Source organism: Apus apus, chromosome 21, assembly GCF_020740795.1.
Source record: "Apus apus isolate bApuApu2 chromosome 21, bApuApu2.pri.cur, whole genome shotgun sequence".
Classification (NCBI taxonomy): Eukaryota; Metazoa; Chordata; class Aves; order Apodiformes; family Apodidae; genus Apus; species Apus apus.
Window position 1 is genome coordinate 5,704,476 of NC_067302.1, and position 21,334 is coordinate 5,725,809.

Genomic DNA, 21,334 nt, shown 5'->3' on the forward strand with positions numbered 1-21,334 from the left:
TCTGCTCCCTGGTTTACACGACTGCTCCAGCTCTGATGAGACCTGGAGTCAAGCCTGTAGTTGTGCACATTGGTGCCCACGGGTGCGTGTGAGAAGAGGTCACACATTCACAGCCTTTTGCTTGGAAACACCCAGCAGCAGGTGAAGCAGCTGATGGGTTTTCAGGCATGAAGAGTCTGCTTTCTATTTTCTTCCAGTTGACTCAGACACTTCTTCCCAGATTGACGGGAACACTTGGACAATGCACACCTGTAAACTTCCTGAAGGGTGCACATTTGGTTACTGATTTGGAAAACAACTGCATCTTAAAGGTCAAGGAACAGTGCTCAGGCACTGTTCTTCCTGATGGCCAAACTCAATGTCTAAATGTGTTTTCCATCACCGATGGAAAAAGATATTGAGAGCTCTCTCCTTTCCTCTGGGTTTTCATGCCTGCAGACAGAGCTGAGATCACCCTCAGGAAAAGCAAGGTGTGCCAAAGGCAGGATGCCCACTCCAGTGTTTCTCCAGCAAAGCTGTTTCAACTGGAAGTCTTCCTTCTACTTCACGTTCACACGCCTAGAAAACACCCCAACCCTTGGCTGGTTGTTAGAGGTGGAAGAGTTATGTTTATGGGCTAAAAAGAAGGTTGAAAGGCTGCAGGAAGGAAGTGTCTGCAATGAGCGTGGCTGGAATTTGGTGGAGTAAAGATGTGTGTGAGGCAGCTGAAGTGACACAAGCCAGACTCAGTGACCAGATGTGACAATAATGCTCACCTTGCCCAAGCTGCTCTGTAGCTGGGGAAAGTTGTAAGTTTTCAAAGTAGACTTGGAAAAATGTACAGCAAAGGGCCTCAGAGTTTGTCTTGCTGTCTGAAGAACTGCCAGACTGTTCAACTCCCACCAGCTGAAGGAGGGGCCAGTCTCTCTGCAGTGGTGCCCTGTGACAGGATGAGGGGCAGTGGATGCAAACTAAAGCAGAGGAAGTTCCACCTCAACATGAGGAAGAACTGCTTTCCTGTGAGAGGGACAGAGCCCTGGGACAGGCTGCCCAGAGAGATTGTGGAGTCTCCTTCTCTGGAGACTTTCAAGACCTGTCTGGATGCCTTTCTGAGCGACCTGCCCTAGATGCTGGGGTGATTCTGCTCTAGCAGGGGGGTTGGTCTGTGTCTCCAGAGGTCCCTTCCAACCCCCACCATTACCAGGACAGAGCACAGCAGCATCCAGGAAGCCAGGAGAAAGCAGCTGCCACCATGACCTGAGCTCTGCTGTGACCACTGTGCCTGTTCTGCAGTTCCCATTATTGCTGTACCTCATTATTTTCTTCCCCTCCCCTGCCTCGTGGGTTTGTTTTGTTTGATTGTTTTTCTTCTTTTTTTTTTTCTCTCTAAGAACCAGAGCTCAGTGCACTCGATCACATTCAGGTTATTTTTTGTTGTCACTGTGCAATGAAGAGCAATTCCACGGGGTGTGCACTGACCCCCCCTGTGCTGACCCAGCCTCTGCTCCCTGCTGCTCTGGCTGGGCTAAGGGACCAGGGGAGTGAGAGGCCAGAGTGCTCCTCTGGAGGGGGGAGATGCTTTGCCTGGGCCTTGGGTACCCCCCCCTGCACCTCTCCTCTTAAAGAGCCCGTGGATAAGCAGTGCTCTAAAGGCTGCTCCTCACCCACAGGGTGGGGGTCTGCAGTCCTGCTCCCCCTGCACTCCTCCCCTCCCACAGAGGGCCAGCAAGGAGGCTCGACAGCCCCTCAGGTGGGGCAACAAGCCCCTCAGGTGGGGCAAGCTGAGGACAGTGCTGCTGCCCTGGGAGGGGCACTAAACCCTCTCAAAGCTTTTTTGCCTGTGGCACGGGTGGAGCAAGGGAGGCTCAGGTGGGCAGGTCCCCCCCCCAGGAGGGCAGGGATTGACCTCAGAGAATCAGACCATGGATCTGATTCCCAGCAGGATTGCTGGCTCTGTGGATCTGCTAGAGCCCAGTGCTTGCTAAAATAAACAAGGGAACTTTGCCCTAACACTTGCAGTGAGACCCGTGAAGCAATGCTTGATGTCTGAGGCCTATGGATGGAGCAGAAACCCCCTCCTTGTGCCTGCCAGGGAGCCTGGCAGCCAATGCCTCCTGAATGTTGTTAGCACTTTGAAGTTGGTGGCCTTGTTTTCTTAAAAGGGCTTGATCTTTTCATGCAGTTCAAAGTAACTAATCTTCCCCATCATGTTGTCCTACTCCCCACCTCAAAATTAAGCGATGAACAAGCACCTGGACCATGTGAGATATTGTCCAGGTCTCAAGGATCTGTCATTAATCTCTGAAGTTTATACCTCAAATATAAAAACACATACATCTGTCTTAGTAACAACACTTGGTAAAGGAGCAGCTCCGAGTCTGAACTTTGTCCTTGAATCCAATTACTAACAGCACCAGGAAAAAACCCAAACCAAACTCACATAAGCACACAGAGAAAAGCACCAAGGAATTTTAGAAGCACCCAAACTGAAGCATTCATCCTGGCAAAACCTCAGAATTTACATTCCCAAACAAGACACATGGAGGATTTTACCTGTACATCACAAATCTTTAAACACAGCCTCTTAAACTTTGCTGGCCCTCCCAAAAAAGCAGGAGGGAGCAGAACACTAACAAGCACTAGCAAAGTTACATTACAAGGTCCAAGATGATTAAAGGTAGAAGGCAACGAGACATGCACCCAGAACAACTCAGCCAGTCATTTCCAACCATATCCTCTCTCCTCCCAGTAGCTGCTCAGAGGGCTGGGATGAGCATCTTGCCAGGGGTGCATTACACTGAAGAGACAGAACCACATGAGGACACAAAGCTACTTCACATTTCCCTTCCTTCACTCCCCAACAAGCTGCATCACCAACAATTACCTGAACCAAGAGAGTCCCAGTAGACTGGGAAATTGCCACAACTCCATTACCCACCAGTTAAATGCCACAATGAGCTCAGCCTTCAATCTCTAGTAAGAAAAAGGAAGGTAAAAACCATCTCACCATCTGCGTGGCACTCGGTGACCAACTGTCCTTCCTGAGCATCCGTCACCTGGGGGGAAGAGGAGAGGTGGGTGCAGGATTCCCAGAGGACTGACATCCTTCCCTAGGGCAGCTCTGGAAGCCAGGATGTAATCACATCAGTGAACAAACCTGGCTGCCTTTCCCAGTCCCCTTAGTATTTTGTGATAAACTTGGTTTTGATGACAGATTCCTTCAGTTGAACAACTCCACCTGAAAAATCAATGCCACAGAGGGGTGACCTGGGGGGGTCATTTAAGCCCCAGTTCCATGGTCAAGACAAGGGGATGGGTTTGTGATGGATACTTGAGAATGGGAATAGATTAAAAAAAAGCAAACAAACACACAACCAAGCTAATGGCAATTTTCTACCTGTGTTATGTAATGTTTTATATGTGTGTGGTCTTTCTTAATGTAAAACTCTTGTATTTTTGTGGTTTATATGCAGCAGGACTGAGGGCTGGGAGGGTGCACGCTGTTTTGTAAGATGTTCTTAGCCAGTTTTTCCCAAGGAGGGGAAAAAAACCCCAATAATCTGAAGTATTCACATTTTCATTGGCTTGTACCTGCATGTACAGTATTGGGGCAGCAAGTGAAGATGATTAAAGCCAGCTTGAAAACTTTGTGCTTGAGTCGAGCTTCTCAAAACATCCAGCCCAGAATCATCTGTAGCTTAAAATAAGGCAACTCTCCCTACAACTGAGATGCTGGGGAGGAAGAAACCCTCTTTTTTTTTTTCTGAAAAGAGGAGGTTTTGACTTAAAGAAAGAAATACTGTAATTAATATGCAAGCAGAGCACCAGCAGCTCGAGCCTCACAGTCAGCTGAGCTCTCCCCTGCAGCTGCACAGCCACCCACAAGCCTAAGGAAAACTGGCTTCAGAGCTGGTTTGAGGTGACTCCCAAATTTCTCCCCCCTCTTCCCCCAGCTTTTCATATTCTGTTACCACTTTTTAAAAGCTTAACATTTACCTTTAGAACAGGCCTTGGTCAGGCTGTGTTGGGCATCAGGGTGAAGCTGCACCCCTCTTAATTTAAGTTCTCCCTGCAGCAGGAACACTGTTACCCACCCCCCTGAGCTGTGAGTCTCTTGTGGATCAAAGTGTCACTGACCTGATTCTGTCCCTGCTGAGCCTGGTGCTTTGCAGGGTGACAGTCCTTAGTGTCCAGGCAAGCTATTCTCACCCAACATTTGGGACACAGCCCAGCTCCAAAGCAGATGGAGCTGGTCTGATTTGGCTGAAAGGCTCCAAATCCCCACACACCTGAAGGGAACAACTCACACAGTGTTAAACACGACCTGTTAACAGTGTTGAAAACCAAGATGAAGTCAGTTGAGGTTTCACTGCAATGTTTTATTTGGGAATTTACATATACACAGGAGAAAGCAGACCACAGAAGTCTGGCTTCTTGCTCACGCTGATGAGTTTAAGCAGTCGTGTTCTACTGAAGATGAGAAAAGAAATCTGACCCACCCACCTTCTTATGCCTAGAGAAAAATGTCAAAAGCCAACTAGGAAAGGGTACCAAGAATACAGGAACAACAAAAACAATATGAAAAAAGTATAAATTAGGATGTCATAGTCATTTTAAAAGTGTAAGAAAACTTGACGTGGGGCTCTCAGCCCTTGATAAGTTAACTCTCCGTTAGATTGTTAAAAGTTAAATACATCAATACCACATATTAGACAGAAAAGCCACTCTGAAGTGCAAGTTTCACATTCCAAACATTGTCCCCACAGTGGGCGAGAATCCTGCTTGCTCATGGGGGGAGGGAGAGGGATCTTCCCAATGACTTTGGTTCCAATGAGGGTTGGTGAGCCAAGCACAGCGAGGCCTCAGCTCCAGAGAACTCCACTCAAGGGAAGAGGTAGCAAGGCTTGCTTGCCCCTGGGCTTGGGTTAAAATCCAGTTCCTCAGCACCAAACAGGGTTTCCACCCCTCTGCTAACCAAAACCCCTACTAATACTAGTTTAAGTGATTTCTTTTTTTTTTTTTTAAAAAGGCTTGGCATGCCAGGCAGCATGAAGTACAGACTTCCCAAGTTCCTCAGTCACACCTCTGCTAAGATACCCAGCAGGACATGAAGTGCTACCCAGAAGCATTAGTGGAGGTTTGTGCAAGGAGGGGATTCCACCCCAGAAGTGTGCATTGACTGTGCTAGATACAGGGGAGCTGATGTTCTGGTCACTGAGGTTTCACTGTGTCTGACAGTGAAAAGGCAGAGATGGGTCTCAGTTATGGAAAGAGGTTCAAGGCTGGGCAACCAGCCAGAAAGGAAAACCCTGAATGTCTCATGGAGCAGTTTTGAAGAACAGAACAGAAGGCAAAAATGGTCACAATGCGAGGGATCATTTCCACATCTGGGTGCTGAGGGACTGATTGCTGCCCTGGGCACCTCCTCCACCCGTTGACTGTCCATATCCCATCATGCCATTAGCTCCATAGAAGTTCATCCCTGCCATCTGCTGGGTCATCTGCAAAGGGGAGAGGAGAAAAATCAGGGCTGGGTCAAGACAACTGGCAATCCACAGCAATCAAAGGTGAAACTCTTGCTCCCCAACACACTAAAGGCTTAGGCAAGTTCTTCTAAAGAGTTTCAGTGAGCAGAAGTCCCTGAGTTCTCCTGTGCACACCCTTCCAGCAAGCTGAGGAAGCCTTCATTTTAGCTGAAGTTGAACTGATTTTTGCCCTCCACCAAGCACTGAGGCCTCTGAACAAGTCACTCCTTTGTGATCTCTCAGTTTGCCTGCAGACCTCACCCAGCCCCAGCAGCCAGGCTGGAAAAGCCCTGAAGCCTTCAGGTAACAGGCCAAGTTTAAAGGCACACACCTCCCCTGCCCTCCATCACCTTTGGGTCAGCAAAAGATCACTCCTCACCTGAGCAATGTTCCACTGAAGCTGCTGTGCTGGCTGCACACCATAGACAGGCTGGGGAACTGCTGCCATGCCAGCCACATAGCCAGCCTGCTGGGCAGCCATCATCCCGTTGGGGACACCGATGACAGCTGCCTGCACGTTACCCACATATCCTGCTGGAATGGCCATGGGAGTCACCATCCCTGCAGCTCCAGGCTGGGCCATCATCCCCACCGAGGGTGCCATCATGCCTCCCATCATGCTGCTGGAAGGGGCCACGCCAGGGAAGCCAGGATATGCTGCTGCAGGATATGCCATCTGAGCTGGGGCCATGAACATTGCTCCTGGGAAGAAAGAGAATGATGAAGGGAAGAACTGCTGTGTTCACTGCCAGGGGCTGAAGTGCTGACCTTCAAATCACAGACTATCACAACACTCACTTGGCTGTGACATTGAGACTAAGCTGCTCATTATGCTACTTCCCAGTTTTCAAGAACATTTTTGTCCCACATCTTTGCTTGTCAGCTGTCAGGACATCCCACCCACTCTGGATTAGTGTACAGCTCTATTCTGAGCTCTGTTACCTTGTGCAGGCAGCTGAGGTGTTTGGGAGCCATACAAGGAGAGGATGGAGTCTTTTGAGAGCTGCTTCTTCCCCACTTCCTCCCCTTGGCCTCGTGGCTCAGGGAAGAGATTCAGGTTTTCAGGAACAGACCCAGCACATCCAGCTGTTGGCATAGAGCCAGTGACCTGAGAGAGAGAGAGTACAAGTGCAGCAGCTGCATTCAGCACTGGGGGAAGTCACAGGTCTTCACCTCATTCCCACATGGAACCAGGCTTTGCCAAGCACTGATGCTCCTTACTCACCTTCCTGGAGTCAGAGTTTGATCCCACTGATGCAAAGAGATCAAGATCCTTCTCCAAGCTGCTGGGCCTGCCGTTTGCCACCGTGGTTGTCAGAGGAGCATCTGGAGAGACAGAGCTGGGATGGGTGCTTGGGCAGATGGCTGCAGGCTGAGGGGGCAGCCTCCTGCCAATTAAGCAGTTTGCACATATGCCACACAACCCAGTGACCTGACCTGGAACCTGCTTCAGCCAACACATCTTGCCAGCTCTTCACTCATCCTTCTGGTGCCCAGAAGGAACTGGCTCAGTAAGGAAGTGCATTGTGCTGGATCTGTCCCATTAACCTCAGAGCAGCCAGGAGCCACACTGGCTCTGGAGACCACTACAGCTGCTCCTGCAATACTACAGGCACAACCAGAGAAGAAAACATAAGGAAAGCTGCTTCTGCTGCAGGCTGAGCACTGTGCTTGAGGGGCACTGGAGGAGCCGAAGCAAAACTCTACTCCACCTATCACCTGACATGGAAAATAAGCACTAAAGGCTGGAATTCACCAGACCAAAGATGGTGTGTGTGGGCACTGCAACAAGGCTGGAAAGGCTCTTACCAAGTCCCAGCAAGTCCATTACTGGTTCAGTAGATTTAGGAGAACTTTTTCTCGACTGCTGCGTTTCTTCTTTCTTTTGAGGCTGGGGAAAGAGAACACCACAGGTCTTGTGCTAATGTTGGTTTTACTCTTTGGAGGCTTTAATGAGAGATTAACTCTTACAGTCCCTGTTTGTCCCTGGACATCAGTGGCCATAACCCACTGTCAAATATGTATCTGCTAAGCTAGGAAAAAGTAACTGCTCAAGCTGGAAAGTGAAGGGGGGGGGGGTGGATTCCGATGTGCTCTGCAGCACAGGGCAGAGCACGTCTGCTTAACATCTGGCTGAGCAGAGGAAAACAAGTTACTACCATCAGTGTGACCCAATGCATCCACTGCTATGACTGAGGCCAGAAAAAATGCTTCCATATCAAGCTGGATTACCTCTGCTCTGCTCCAGAGAAGCCTTCACAACTGATCCACAACCGTGCCTTTTGATCTTACCATTTTCACCTTCTCAAAGATGATGGGTTCCAGTTTTCTTTCTGACACTGGCTCATTACTCCTCTTCCATTTGTCATCCTTTTCTTTCTGAAAGGAAAAACACACTGAGATGAGGGTCAAAAACCCAGGTCATCATGCCAAGAGAGTTCATACAGAGCCCTGCATGATGCTGTTACCAATCTAAAAAGCCTCAAAGACACAGCTAAAGACCCATATTTGAAGCTGGTCCTGCTCTGAGCAAGGAGTTGGACAAGAAGGCCTTCAAAGATCTCCTCCAATTCAAATTCTTTCTGCAGAATGACAGTGCAACCAGCCTCAGGGAAGGGCTTAGTCACCAATAGAGGAAACATTTAAACTGCCTATTTTCAGAGTCACAGCTTACTCATAAGACAGACACACAAAGCTTCACATGTATTCAAGCTTCTGTAGAAGGGATTGGGAACTAACCCTAAAGGCATTGATGTCAATACTTCGGTCCATGTATTTCTTCTTCTCATATTTATCCCGGATGAAACTCTCCACAGCTCTGCAAGCAGCTTGTTAAAGAAGTGGTTCAAGAATAGAAGACTTACGTAGCATTACTTGACATGTGGATACAAGGTACAGGCTGTAACTAAACTAATGACTGTTTAAAGAGCATATCCAGCAGTAACTTGCTTAAAATAATTTAGTGTTGGGTCCAACTACTTTAGCTACTCAGTTTTTGCCCGTGGGTTATTCCAAGCATGATGGTGCTATAAAAGGTACGTGAAATCAGGGCTTAAATTCCTGGCATATTTTCTTCACTGAAATATATTTACTTCAACCATCACTTAAGAGCATCCATGTTATTAGCCCAAGTCACACAGTGGCCAGAGAAATGAACCTTGCACATACTAAAGCGCCTCAGCCACCAGCTTAAGACAAAAAAAATGATGGTAGAGAGGTGCTCCTGTGCTTCTTTGGGTTCCCATCACTACACCCCTGTTGCACTGGGCATCTAGAAACCCTCCTGCAATGTAAAAGTTACAGCTCAATTTCTACAAAGTGTTAGATCTTATCTATCTTCCCTGAGAATTTTAAATGCTCCGCACTTTTGAAAAAGTCCACCCTCCCATTTGCCACAGACCCTGAAGTGGATCTCACACAACAGCTTCAAGCTGTAACCTTGGTGTTCCAGTTCTCCACCCTTATAGCTCAGAAAAAATCCTTTGAGCTCTCCTCTGCCTCCCTCTGGAAGCGAGCAGCCTGGGGGTGAAGCACAGCTGAGGGTGCCTCACTAGGAACTCATCCTCCCAGCTGATGCCCAGGGACATGGAGTTAAGCCTCCTGGGCAGGGAGTGCAGCTACAGAGAGACACGATGAAAAGGCCCCAGGTCTCCTCAGCAGCCAAGGAAGCAAGGATGCTGATCTGTCTGAGGTCTCCTGAAGTTCTCTGGCAGGTAGGCTTCATACAGACGATTCGCTTTGCCGTTCCCCATCTCCTGCATGCACTGCAAGGGAAAGGAACCCTTGAGCTGTTTGTTTCACAGACATTAAAGCTCTTACACATACCAGCCCACCAAGCAAGGATCTATCTGTGTTAACTAGAAGGCTTATGTAGACTTCTGAAGTGCTGAAAGTCACTCCTCAGACTTCACCTCCCACATCTTTGGCCTATTCAGACTGTTTACTTCCAGGTTTATGAAGCCCCCCCCCCAGCAGAACAACCCTGCCCAAATGTCACCTGTGTTACCTGTATCTGCTCTTGTGTCCACTGGTCGAGGTTGACAGATTTCACCCTGGATATATGAACTCCCAGGTTCCTGTGGATCCCAGCACAACGAATACAGATGAACACACCGATATTCCAGGATGCCCATCGTGGCCCTGCAAAGAGACACGAGTGTTTCCCACCACCAGCTCAGCCTGTGGCTGCCTTGAGCAACTGAGAAACTGCACTGAGTGAACTGGGACTGAGGCCTTCACATTTTTATCCAGATTAGAAACTGGAATTAAGACACCAGCAGGAGTTTAAAGGTTGAGTCCCAATCATTACATTTAGAGCTAGTATTTATTGCCTCCCTCTTCCATTCTGAGAGCTCTACCCAAGACAAAACTCTAAGAGGAGGAGGAAAGAGGCATTCAAACCACCCAGGACACTACAAACCCTGATTTCATCTTGCTTAAAGAGCCATGACAATGTAAGTCTGTGCTCCTGCTTTAGCAATGGAGAATCTTTCCTGGATAGCTTTACTGCAGTGGAATCAGCTCCAGAATATTCACTCTTGGTCTAGGAAAAGCAGCACAACAGACTCAGCATTTGGCAGATGGAGAACATCATCCAATCTGTTATGCAGGAGGCTACAGCTGAGCAAGGAGAGCAGCACAAAGCCCAGCACTTTGACCACCAAAACCACAGAGCCAGGGGCAGATCCCCTGGCAGCAGAGGGATCAGCAGTTCACTCTGCAGTTCCCACAGCTCGGAGCAGAGTCCCTGCATTTGCATGCAGCTTCAGGACAGGCAGGAGAGCTCCAAGGTGTAGAGGGGAGATCATGCCAGGGGAAAAAAAAACACAAGGGAAAGATTAGCAAGCTTAGTTTTACTCACTGCAAACAGTTCATTGAAGGAAACCCACAGCAAGGCACTCCCCAGGGGGTGGCAGAGGGCCACAGGCAGCCCCACCAGGGGCAGCCCCCCTCCCAGGCAGGGCCAGCAGACCCTGCCCATCAGAGCCCTTGTCCTGCTGAAGGAAAACCAGCTTGGGGAGCAGCCCCCTGCAGTGCAAGAGGAGCAGGTCTTAAAACTAAGCCATCTGACTAGAGAGCTGCTAGCCAGCTGCACAGCTAATGTGGCCAGCTTCCACCATGGGCTGGCTATCACTGGTCACAGGTAACTGGCCCAACAGCCACAGTGAAGTCACATCCTGAATAAAGGACCCAACAACCTCCAATAAACTGTGCAGCCCCTTTTGCAGGGACCACAGGCATTACTGCAGATGAGCTGTTCTGTCTCCTCTTGCCATAGCTAAAATAGCAAGCTGCAGAGCTAATGAGACTGAGGTGGGAGGGGGAAGAGGGGGTAGTGTAATTTCAAAGCCCTAAAAAAGCAGCACTGCATTTGACTCTCCTGGATAGGCTAGAGAGTTAACAGCTTAATTCCTATTGATTGGGAAAGTCTCGAGTATCCTGAGGGATTTGGTGCTGCCAATGCAACCACTGGCTCATGGTCCCTTCCAGGGCAAAGGCTGCAATCTCCAGCTTCCCCCTAGAACCTATTCCAGCTGATTCACACTAAGATTTTCAACAAGTCTTTACTAAGTTCTCTGGCCTGGCCTGCCTTTGCTTCCTGCTTTTCCACCAGAGGAGTGGCCCTTGAGAATGATACTATTTTAATGAAGCTGACCAAAGTAACTTCCCAGCTTTGCAACAGCTCTTGGTGAAGACCTCAGTAGAAGCATCTTCATGGCTTGCTCAGCATTATGCCTGTTGTCCTCCAAGGTGAAGCCAGGAGGCTTGATCCTTCATTTGTGGATTTCCCTCCCAGATACACCCTGAAGCCTGTAACGTGAGGCTGCTGGCAGGATTTAGCATGAGATTCAAGGTTAGATTTAAACTCCAGATATATTTAGCCTTTATAGGACTAAAAGGATTAATAGTCAGCTAGACATGGATGAGGGCTGTAGTAATCAGCTCACTGGCTTGTCACATGTCCCAGCTCAAGACACTGCAGCCTCCTACCCTGCGATGCCACACACGAGCAGCTCCGTGGGACAGTCTGTTACACCCATCCTGCTCCAGTGTCACCCCATTTGTGATGCAGGGCCTGAAACAGCAAGGGCTGAGCACAGGAGTGACAGGGTTTGGGCATCCCTGCAGTGCTGTAAGAAAGGCTTCAGATCTACAGACTGGAGGAAATGCCACAAGTTTGGGGATGTGGGGTTGGTTTTGTCCAGAGCCAGGAGGAAGGCAGAGAGCCCAGAAGCTGAGCAGTCTGCTCTGACATGGTGGTGACTCCAGAGCCAGAAGAGCAGGATGCTTGGATGGTTCTCCCAAATGCTGCCTGGAGCCTGCAGCCAGCCCCACAGCTCTGCAAAGCATGTGGCTTTGGACTCAGCACCCCACACTTCTGGATAGAACTAGGAATTTCTTCAGCCTGGTGACACAGCCATGTATTCTAGCAACACTACGACAGAAAAAGAGGAAGCAAATATGGCTACACCCCTCCAGAGTGAAAAGTTCCTTCAAGATGAGCAGCTGCACAAGAGAACCACTTGCCTGGACAGCAGCAGAGGGTTGGCACAGCAAGGTGCAGCACCACAGGGAAGGAGCTGCTGCTCCAATAATCAGTGCTGAGCAGGATGGAATGTGGGGAGGCAAATAACATTTGACCAGTTGGATCAAACTCCAAATAACTTTGTGTTCATTAAAACTATAATTTGGTGCTTTGGGCAGTGAGGAACACTTTGCTGAAAGCAAAGGGTATCCTAAGCAAGACAGCCCATCCTAACCAAGCTGCCACCAAGGAAGCAGAAGGTCAAAGACCAAATGTCCTTATGCCGGGTCAGATGCAACACACAGAGGCACCAGCCCAAACTCACACACTGTGATACCTTCAGCTTTACTGGAATCTAAAGCTCCCAACCATGAACTAGAACAACATTTTGACTATTTCATTTCTTATAAAGCACTTAGCTTTGCAGGCAGGGGGGGATGGGTTCTGATGCAAACATAAACAAGGCTCCTACTTCCCTCTTCTGAGGCCACCATGAAGGAGCTCACCCTAGAAACCACATGAGTAAAGATCTGGCTGGGGAAAACTTTGTACAGTCATTTCCCCAGTTTCACATGCCATTTGCAAGGTGTCTGACTACAGAAAGCCCCAGGTGGTACTGACAGATGAAAGCTCAGCCACACATTGCAGCACTTCACTTCCTAAACACTAAACTGGGCTGAAGACTGCCCAGAAGCTCCAGTGACAGCACTGACAGAAGGGGCAAAACACCTTACCAGTTAAGGGCACAGTTTTTCAGATCAAACTGTTTTTATATTGCTTAGTCACTTGGAGAACACCCCAGCAGCATTTATCAGCCTTGCCAGGGCTGCTGTGGAGCTGTATCTGCCCTTGCAGCCTTTCTGCACAGCCCAACACTCACCACTAATTGCTTGCACGAGGGCACAGCACACCACGGGGAGCACCTCACTCTCTGGGCTCACTCAAACATGGAAGCTGGGATGCAGGAGGGTTTAGGACAAGGCTAACAGGAGCATTTAGCTTGTTAAGTTACTAGAAAGAAACATGAACGAAATTGGCCCTTGCATGAATACTCTCACTAATGCTACAAAGATAGCTCCCTTGAGGCTGGCATCCTTGTAGTCATCAGATGGCTTCAGAGCTTGAGGCCTCAATGAAAACCCACCTCTTATGTGCAACACTGGGAGGTTCTGGTCTGATACTGGCAGGCTGTGGTCTGATACTAGCAGTGTCAGACATGTCAACATCCCTGGTGAGCAAGTGACTTGGCACCAACTCGAGCTGGGCACAGCTCGTTCCACCTCGTGCCCCGTTCATCACCTCCTCTGTGCACAGACCCTTCCTGGAGGACCCCACCTGTCTGCAGGAGAACAAAGAAAATGGCAGTTCTGGGGAAGAACGGGATACTAATCAAAACAGATTTAAGAGCCCAGCTATACACTCAGTTCTGGCACAAAATTAAGGCTAGATCAGACCACTTTGGGATACATTCCTAGCCTGGCTGTGGTCACAGAAAGATCACACGCTTAAAAGCATCTACTGCTCAGTCAGTTTTCAGTTTAGAAAGCTGCCCTGAATACTCAACTCTATTCCTGAGTGAGAATGCACCACCATCCAGAAGAGACCAGAAAGCTACATGCCAGAAACTCAGCTGCCCAGGCAGTGCTTCCACAAGGCACTTTCACAGCCTGTTTTACATCCCAGCCTGTCAAAATAAACACCACATTCCAAGCTGCTCATCCCAGCTCCAGTTAGCATCCAAAGCTGGAATCATTAGTGCCTACAGGGACTGTCTGAATGATCTGCCCTTACTGAAAAGGCTCCCAATTCCCTTTAAAACCCCAGCACAGCCTGGCTAGTCCCCTTCACACCATGTCTTACCCCCTTAGAGTTCACACCCTTGAGTGTTTTTAATCAAGGAATCCTGAGGGGATTCACTCCTCACCCTTTATTCAGGCATTAGATTTTTGGCTCAAGCTACTCGTGTGCAAGTCTCTTCAGTAATAACCCTCCAGAAGGCATTTAAAAATAAAACAGAAGTTGGCTGCAAAGCCCACTGCTCTTTTGAGAAGGAGGGTCAGGAAAAAATAGATGCTTTCATGGGCAGGAAGGAGAGAGCATCACTATTCAGAGCCCAATGAAATATTCTTCATGCAAACAATCACTTGCCTCGCAGGCTCCAGGTCTGCCAAGGCCCAGCTGTAAGAGGGATGTGTGCCCACTCAGCCCATTGATCCCAGCAAACACTGCCCCATGTGTTGGGCTACAGCATCATACAGCCATCCCCTCAGCACTCCCAGGGGAAGGGGATGTGGGAAATCCTCCTTGGAGCGGGATAATCCCTGCGAGGGAACATTCACATCCTTCCGGACGCGCCTTCGGCAGCGCTTGAAAATTTCTCATCGAGTCCCAGCTGAAAAGCTGCCGTTTCTGCAGAGCCAAAGGAGGAAATAACCAAGTATCCAAGAGCTTCCTTTCAGTTGTGGTTTCCTTATTCTGGAAAGGCATTGCTTAACGACTTACTGAAATTCATTCTGCTCATAGAAAAGGGATGACAGAGGCTGTCTTACCAAGCAGCTTCCTCTGCTCTTCACTGTAGGTGCCTGTTCTATCAGTCAAGTGTTCAGATTAGCTTGAGAAAATGAGGTAAAGTCCACTAGTGATTGAACAAGTACAGTTAAACTTCACTTCAAGCTCTCTAAATTATGTGATTCCGTTATTAACACAGGCTAGTTAGTTACTGGCCTGAGCCTACAGCCCCATCCAGGAATCTGAGACCTTGTGAAGCACCAACACTTGCAGGTACCTCAGACTTAGCACCAGATCACACTGCATGGTTTTCAGAAAGACACTGGAACCCTGGGAACCACAGATGCTGTGAGCAAAGAGCTCTGTAGAAAGGGAGTTTGATATGGGTATCTGCTTAGTTAGGTAGACTAGGGGTTCAAAACCTCAACTTTATGCCATCATTTGAAAGCAGAAAGGGCCGTTTTCAGGGTTTTTCTTGGTCTTGCGTCTTTTTACTGCAGTAATTACAGGCTTTAAGCACTTTCTGCAGGAAAAAGAGTCAGAGGCAACTACAGGGGTTGAGAATATTGCTTCCAAAACAGCTTGGAGCTTCTTTGCCTTAATAATCTTGGCTGGAGCAGCAACACCCAGTATAGTCTCTCCATGTTTGCTGCAGGTACCTCACTGGTCAAGACAGACCAAGCTGACTGGTGCTGGCTCAGCAACAGGCTTTGAATCTTCTACAATTTACCAGAAACATAACATTTGAGTGCCTAGTGGTCTTGAAGGCAGGTACACAGCAGCACTTGATCTAGCTTTGAGAACTGGTGACCTCCAGGAGCAGCCTTTCAGCACAGGTGTTATCCCTGATATTAGCTTGTTCTTTGAAGTGGTGTGATGAGACAAATGCAGGTGGAGGAAATTAAAATAGATGCTGTGAACAGCAGGGTGGGCCCTTCCTGCTGTTGAAGAAAGTGATGTTTCTTCCTGCAGCACATAAACTGAAAGTGACAGTTCCAAGCAGATGCTTGAACAAGAAGCCATGCAAGAGGACTGGTTAACATCACCAATACTGATGACTACAAAGCCTAAAAACACATAAAAATCAGTCAAGTTCCAAAGACAAGATAATAATGTCCAATCATGAGGGGTTTGGCCAAACTACATACTAGAGTATGCAGTTGTTAGGATAAAGGCAGCAGATTTCAATGAGGCCTGAATTTCCATTAAATGCAAAAAACCTTAGGTAATAGGTAAACACCATGTAAACAGAGCAGCAGGATGGGAACTCCCACTGTCACTATTTTACACCATCACAATTCAACTTCGCATTTTTCCACCATCAAAATCCTAACAAAACATCTATTCACACACCTTTAATTCTCCACTGCATTTTCAAACTCTTCAGATCCTATCTTTCCATCTTACTTGAGTTGTGGAGAAATACAGAAGCCACCAAGTCCTTAAAACACCTCCTAACAGAGGAAGGGGCCCCAGCTCCTGGGCTGCTTTGTGCTTGATTGAGAAGCTCTTCAAGATCTAGAGCTAAACATGAACTATTTTTCACTATCATTTACCAAAACACCTTGACACTCATAAGGAAAGGGCACAACCTGGCCAGTATGGAATGGCATGTTTTGCCAAAAATAGAGGTAAGCAGTTTAACAGGGCACAGGTAAATCCAGCTTCCCAGTCAGAGGAAGCTTTGCTCTAAGTCAGTTTCTCTTAAAAGCTCAAACTTTTTCTGTCCCAGATTTCCTGGAACACGTGAAGCCATCACTGTTCTGGATCAACCTGAAGGAGACCAAAGCTATTCTTGATTCTCAAGTTGGTTTTGATAACCTACTTGCATTTTTGAAGGCTGAATTACCTGTAAATTGCAGAGACATTTTGTGCAGAGGCTGGCACAGGAGCTCCTGAGCCTGTTGGACACTTTATGTAACTCAGCTGACAGTTATCAGAGAAAAACTCCATTAGAAGTTGCAGCTTTGCTCTAAAAACCATATGGCAGTTCTGGGCCCTTCACATACACCCTCTGCAGCCCCTCACCACCCAGGCTCTCCCTTTCCCAGGGGAGTCAACCCAGCTGGGACAGAAGAGCAGGGGTATTAAGGCTGACATGGCCTGCTGAGATGCCCTCTGCTTGGAGGATTATCTTTGTTATCTCTTTCTGGCAGAGACAGAGACATGCAGCCCTGCACGTGACTGGGAGACCTGGGGATCCTTCCCTAAAGGGTATCTCCCTACCACACTCCTAGGTACAAACCTATTCCAGAGCATATTCCCACTGGAAGTGCTCTTTGACTTTTTTCCTTCCTTTGTGGCTTGGGTGGGAAGCCACAGCTCACTGGCAGCAGGTGTGTGCAGACAGAGCTGTGCTGCCTCCAGCCAGGGTCTCACCCCATGGCAGCACAGCTCAGGCTTCAGATGAGGATCGTGGAGAGAGAACACCAATCTCACGGACAAAGTTAATTTCTGAACATTCAGACTGACTAGAAACTAGCACTGCTTTATGCACGAGGCTGCTCCTTTCCCACCTGACTTCAGAAAACAGCTCAAAAGCAGAAGAGAAAAGGGAGCACTCGTTAAGATAACTGCAGCACATTGTGACTGCAGAACTAAAATGAGTATCCAAGCACACACACATCCCTCTGCTGAGCTGCCATTACATAAGCCTGAGCTTCCTCCCAACACAAGATTTTCCAAGGCAAGCTGAGAAGCTTCAGTCCCACCACTTTGGTTTCCAAGCCCACTGCAGGAACCCGTAGGCACCACTACCCACTTGCTCAGTTTTCCCATCATGATCATTTCTTCATCACATGCAGTTGTTCTAGGCAGCTATTTAAAAAAGCTACTCTTCATTTTGCTTTTACTGAAAAGGAAATTCAGCTGCAATTCAACAGTCTGCTGATGGAGGAGCTGAGTCACAACAGATTTTTGATGATTATTAGCAACATTTTTTATATTAACATCATTTGGTTGGACTAAGCCAACTGCAATAAGCCCACTCCCCCATTCCACTGGAAGTCATCCTGCCTTAACCACACCTAGTCTAACCCCATGCCTTTTATCCTGCTCTTCCTGCTTCCCACCCAGTATTTAACCACCTCTGACCAGGTATTTTTGAAGCTCTCTTTCAAACTGCTTGAAGAATCAGAACTCTGTTGTGTTCAGCAACAGTTTCCCATCTAACCACGACAGTTAGAAGAAGGGGTTGGTTGTGGCATGGAACCCACAGCTCTCACGAGACATGAGGGACAAAGGGAAGAGTCAGACAAACCAGGAGGAACACAGGGCAACCTTAGCTGATGGACACATACAGCAGTCCTTGTTGGTGCTCCCTGGGGAGGAACCTGCCGTTCCGACGTCAACCAAACTGGATCCAAGGAGCCTGTTGGATAGATAGGACTGGAGGAGCAGAGGGGAAGAATTTGGGAGAGGAAGAGAGTCAAAAGAATTAGCAGGATGGTACCCGAGAGCAGCACAGAGCCTTAGAGTCAGAAAGGCAGAGGAAAATCCAGTTAACATGTAACTTGGCACATTTCCCATTTACTGGAAGCCATCTGAACACTTGGGTCAAGTCCACCTTGCACAGATGACACCACATCCCTCCAGCTGTGTTGCAATTCCAGCCTCCAGACCCATTCTGATGTTCAGCAACAGGTCTTCTGACAGACACTCCAAACAGCCTGCTTGTCACGCTGTCCTACACACAAGAAACCACACCAGCAAAGAGGAAGGAGGCAAGAGACCTCACCCAACTTCCTCCAAAACAAGAGCATCTGACCACCCAGTGTTTGTTGTTGAAGAAGCAAAAACCACCCTGAGCTTTCCTCCTGCCACCACCAACCAGAGGCTGGTGATTGGATTTCAGACCCTGGCAAACAGCTGTTCACAGAACTGCACCTCAACTAGCACAGCCAGACAGGTAAAAACTGGGCAACAATCAGATGCAGGGAAAAGCAGCAACTCTTCCAGGCAGCCCTGGAAATGCTGAAGGAATCCACCAGGAGCTGGGAAATGCCTGGCCCCTCGTTAGCACAGAGCTGCAGTCATTAAGCAGCTGCATCTCAAATCAAATGTGCTCTTTGCACAAGCACACCTGGGGCTGGTTCCCACAGGCCAGGCAGGATGTAGCAGCTCCCTCCAGCAGCCAAAAGGACCAACATCAGGCCTTCCTTGCCCTCCCTGCAGACCAGGAGCAGGGTCCTGCTGGCAGAGCACCAGGGCAGCCACAGTCACCAAACCACAGCCCAACAGGCTGCCCTGGCTGCACCAGCCCCGGGCAGACACACCTGGCTGGAGAGCTCTCTGCAGGCACAGCCACCAGGCTGTCTCCTGTGGCCATGAACTCCCTGTGCTGCCCTCAGGAATGAGATCTCACTCCTCCACGAAGCTCATTAGTGCAGCGAGTAATGACTTTGTCAGATTAGACAGAAGCCTGCTCTGCATGAGTGAGGCAACCCAGCCACCCAGGCAGCCACAGGCAGCTCGTGGCAGTGCTGGTCTGTGCGCTGGCTTGACACACAAATGGAATGCTGCACTTCCAGGAAGCACCAGGACCAGGAGAAGCTCTGCAAGCACATCAAAACAAGCACCCTGGAAGCATCAGGGGGATGTGTTTCCACACTGAGCACCTCACTGCCTCATGCCTCCAAAGCCCAGACCAGAGAGCCAAGAGATGAGTGATTTGCAACCCAGAGGCACCTTCTGCTCTGCCAACACCACCTGCAACCTACATGGTCAAGCAAAGGCAGGTGTGAAATACATTTCAAAAAACTCCCAGCACAGGTTGTTAGCACGGGGTTACTAGTTTTGGGGTGTGTTGTTGGGTTTTTTTTTGAGCAGGGCTGAAAACAAACCTTAATAGCACCATTTTTCATGCTGCTCCGTGGAGCTCTCTGCAGTTTTTAGAGGTCACACTGAGGTGACTAAGTCTCCCACATGGAAACAGCCCCTGCTCCAAGTTCATTTACTGCAGCAACAAGCCTCAAGTTCAGCTCTCCAAATCATTATAATAGCTCATTAAACCAGGATTTTAGGGAGGCATGGGCATAACGTTAACCCTTTGGCTTCAGGAAAGCAAGGCAGTTCAGAGCAGCAAGCTACAGAAAGGCACCTTAATCATCACAATTAGCAGTTAATTTGTTTGTTTTGCCTTCTAGAATTCAGACACTCACACCCGACTTCCTCCCTGCCCCACTCCACTCCTTTCTAAGGAAAACAAGGATCACAACATGCCTCAAGATCAGTATTAAGTGGGAAAGGAAGCACAGGACAAAATGTGAAATCCCTCCAGAGGTTGCAGGGCAGGGCTCCAGTTCCTCCCTCACACACACTGCGCCCACCAGGGACCAGCTGCTCCCACCGACAGGATGTGACTCCCCAGCTGGAAGGAATGCCCTCCAAAAAAATGACACAACGCCAGCTCTCCAGGTCCCTCTCAACACGCGACTTCACCGGCAGAGCGGTCCCCACAGGCGATGAGGTGTTTCCAAGCTGACATTTCCATCCAGCCCCCAGCGCGCTCCGAGCCGAGGGGTTCCCCGAGCAACCGCGGGGGGTTTTGGGCTCACGGAGCGACGGGCAGAGCAGGGTGAGGGGCAGGAGCAGGGGGCAGGAGCAGGGGGCAGGGGCTGCGCCTCCCGCTGTAGCGAGCTCCGCGGAATCAAACTCGGCTGAAGCCGCGTTCGGGGTTGTTTTGTTGTTTTTTTTTTTTCCAACCTCCGGCTCAACCGCCGGGGAAACCACCGCCCGGGCCCCGCTGCCCCTGCTCTCACCGGAGCCCTCAGCGCCTGCTCGCGGGATCCGGGGCCGCGGAGCCGCCGCCCCCCCGGGCCCAGCCGGGCCTGTCCCGGTCTCCGGCCGCAGCCCCCGGGACACCGGAGGGCTCCGAGAACCCACCGTCCCGGCAGCAAGCGGAGGGGGCAGCGCCTCATCATACACCGGCACCGAGGGGGTGACAACTGCCCCGACCCGAGCCTACCGGTCCCACCGGGCCCCACCGGTCCCGTCGCCCCCTCAGCCGGTGCGGCCCGCGGGGCGGCCGTCGGTACCTTTGGCCTGGCAGTCGGCGCAGAACTTGTTCTCCTCCTCCACCAGCAGGCTGGCCAGCACCGCCTGGTACCGGTCCACGTCGCGGACCGTCTTGCCCGTCATGGCGCGGCCGGCGCTGCCCGCCCGCGGGTCACGGCGCCGCCGTCCCGGGCAACCGCCGCTTCCGGCTTCCGGCCGGCGGGAGGGGCGGGGCGAGGGAGGGAGGAGCCAATAGGCGGCAGCGCGCGCTCTTTAAGGCCTTCCCCCCCGCCGCGCCTCCTCGTGGCTGATTGGCTGAGGGGCGGAGCCAACGGGAGGGGGCGGGGCGATGTCATGAATGGGCAGGGTCACGTGACAGGCTGGGGGCTGCAGGGGGGGGCGGTGAGGATGGTGAATGGGGGGTCGGGGGGTTCGGGTCTGGGGGGGCTCGGGGGGCTGAGGGGCTGGGGGGGGCTGGCCGGGGGGTTCGGGGTCTGGGGGGGCTCGGGGGGCTGGCCGGGGGTACAGGGGGGCTGGTCGGGGGGCTGAGGGGCTGGGGGGGGCTGGCCGGGGGTACAGGAGGGCTGGTCGGCGGGTTTGGGGTCTGGGGGGGGTCGGGGGTACAGGAGGGCTGGTCGGGGGGTTTGGGGTCTGGGGGGGTCGGGGAGCTGGCCGGGGGTACAGTGGTGCTGGTTGGGGGGGGTCAGGGGCTGAGGGGGTTGGAGGGGTTACAAGGGGGCTGGACGGGGTCTTGGGGTGCTCGGTGTGGGATGGAGGAGGGGGGGTGTGGGGGGGTTAGGGG

The 21,334-nt window shown here is 50.3% G+C and overlaps 1 protein-coding gene across 2 annotated transcripts; it reads right to left on the reverse strand.

The window, feature by feature from the left end:
• Positions 1–4,337: 4,337 nt before the first annotated feature.
• SMAP2 (small ArfGAP2) lies at positions 4,338–20,739 on the reverse strand. 2 transcript variants are annotated; one of them, XM_051638207.1, is made up of 10 exons: positions 20,574–20,739; positions 9,511–9,644; positions 9,183–9,268; positions 8,244–8,322; positions 7,797–7,883; positions 7,314–7,395; positions 6,730–6,830; positions 6,447–6,612; positions 5,884–6,206; positions 4,338–5,480 (listed from the first exon to the last, which is right to left on the reverse strand). In XM_051638207.1, the coding sequence occupies exons 1-10, from the start codon at positions 20,674–20,676 to the stop codon at positions 5,355–5,357; spliced, it is 1,287 nt and encodes a 428-aa protein (XP_051494167.1). In that variant the 5' UTR covers positions 20,677–20,739; the 3' UTR covers positions 4,338–5,354. The 2 variants fall into 2 exon arrangements, with proteins under 2 accessions (XP_051494167.1, XP_051494166.1); XM_051638206.1 differs by lacking the exon at positions 20,574–20,739 and adding an exon at positions 17,838–18,170.
• Positions 20,740–21,334: the final 595 nt, after the last annotated feature.

Excerpts from the sequence above, each read along its gene's own strand:
- SMAP2 (XM_051638206.1), bottom strand. The coding sequence starts at position 18,066 with ATGGGAAATGTGCCAAGTTACATGTTAACTGGATTTTCCTCTGCCTTT. Across the intron at positions 8,323-9,182 it reads AGGAGACCTCAGACAGATCA|AGCTGTGGAGAGTTTCATCC; the intron begins GCATCCTTGCTT and ends AGCTGCTTGCAG. Across the intron at positions 7,884-8,243 it reads TTGACATCAATGCCTTTAGG|AAAGAAAAGGATGACAAATG; the intron begins GTTAGTTCCCAA and ends TTTTCCTTTCAG.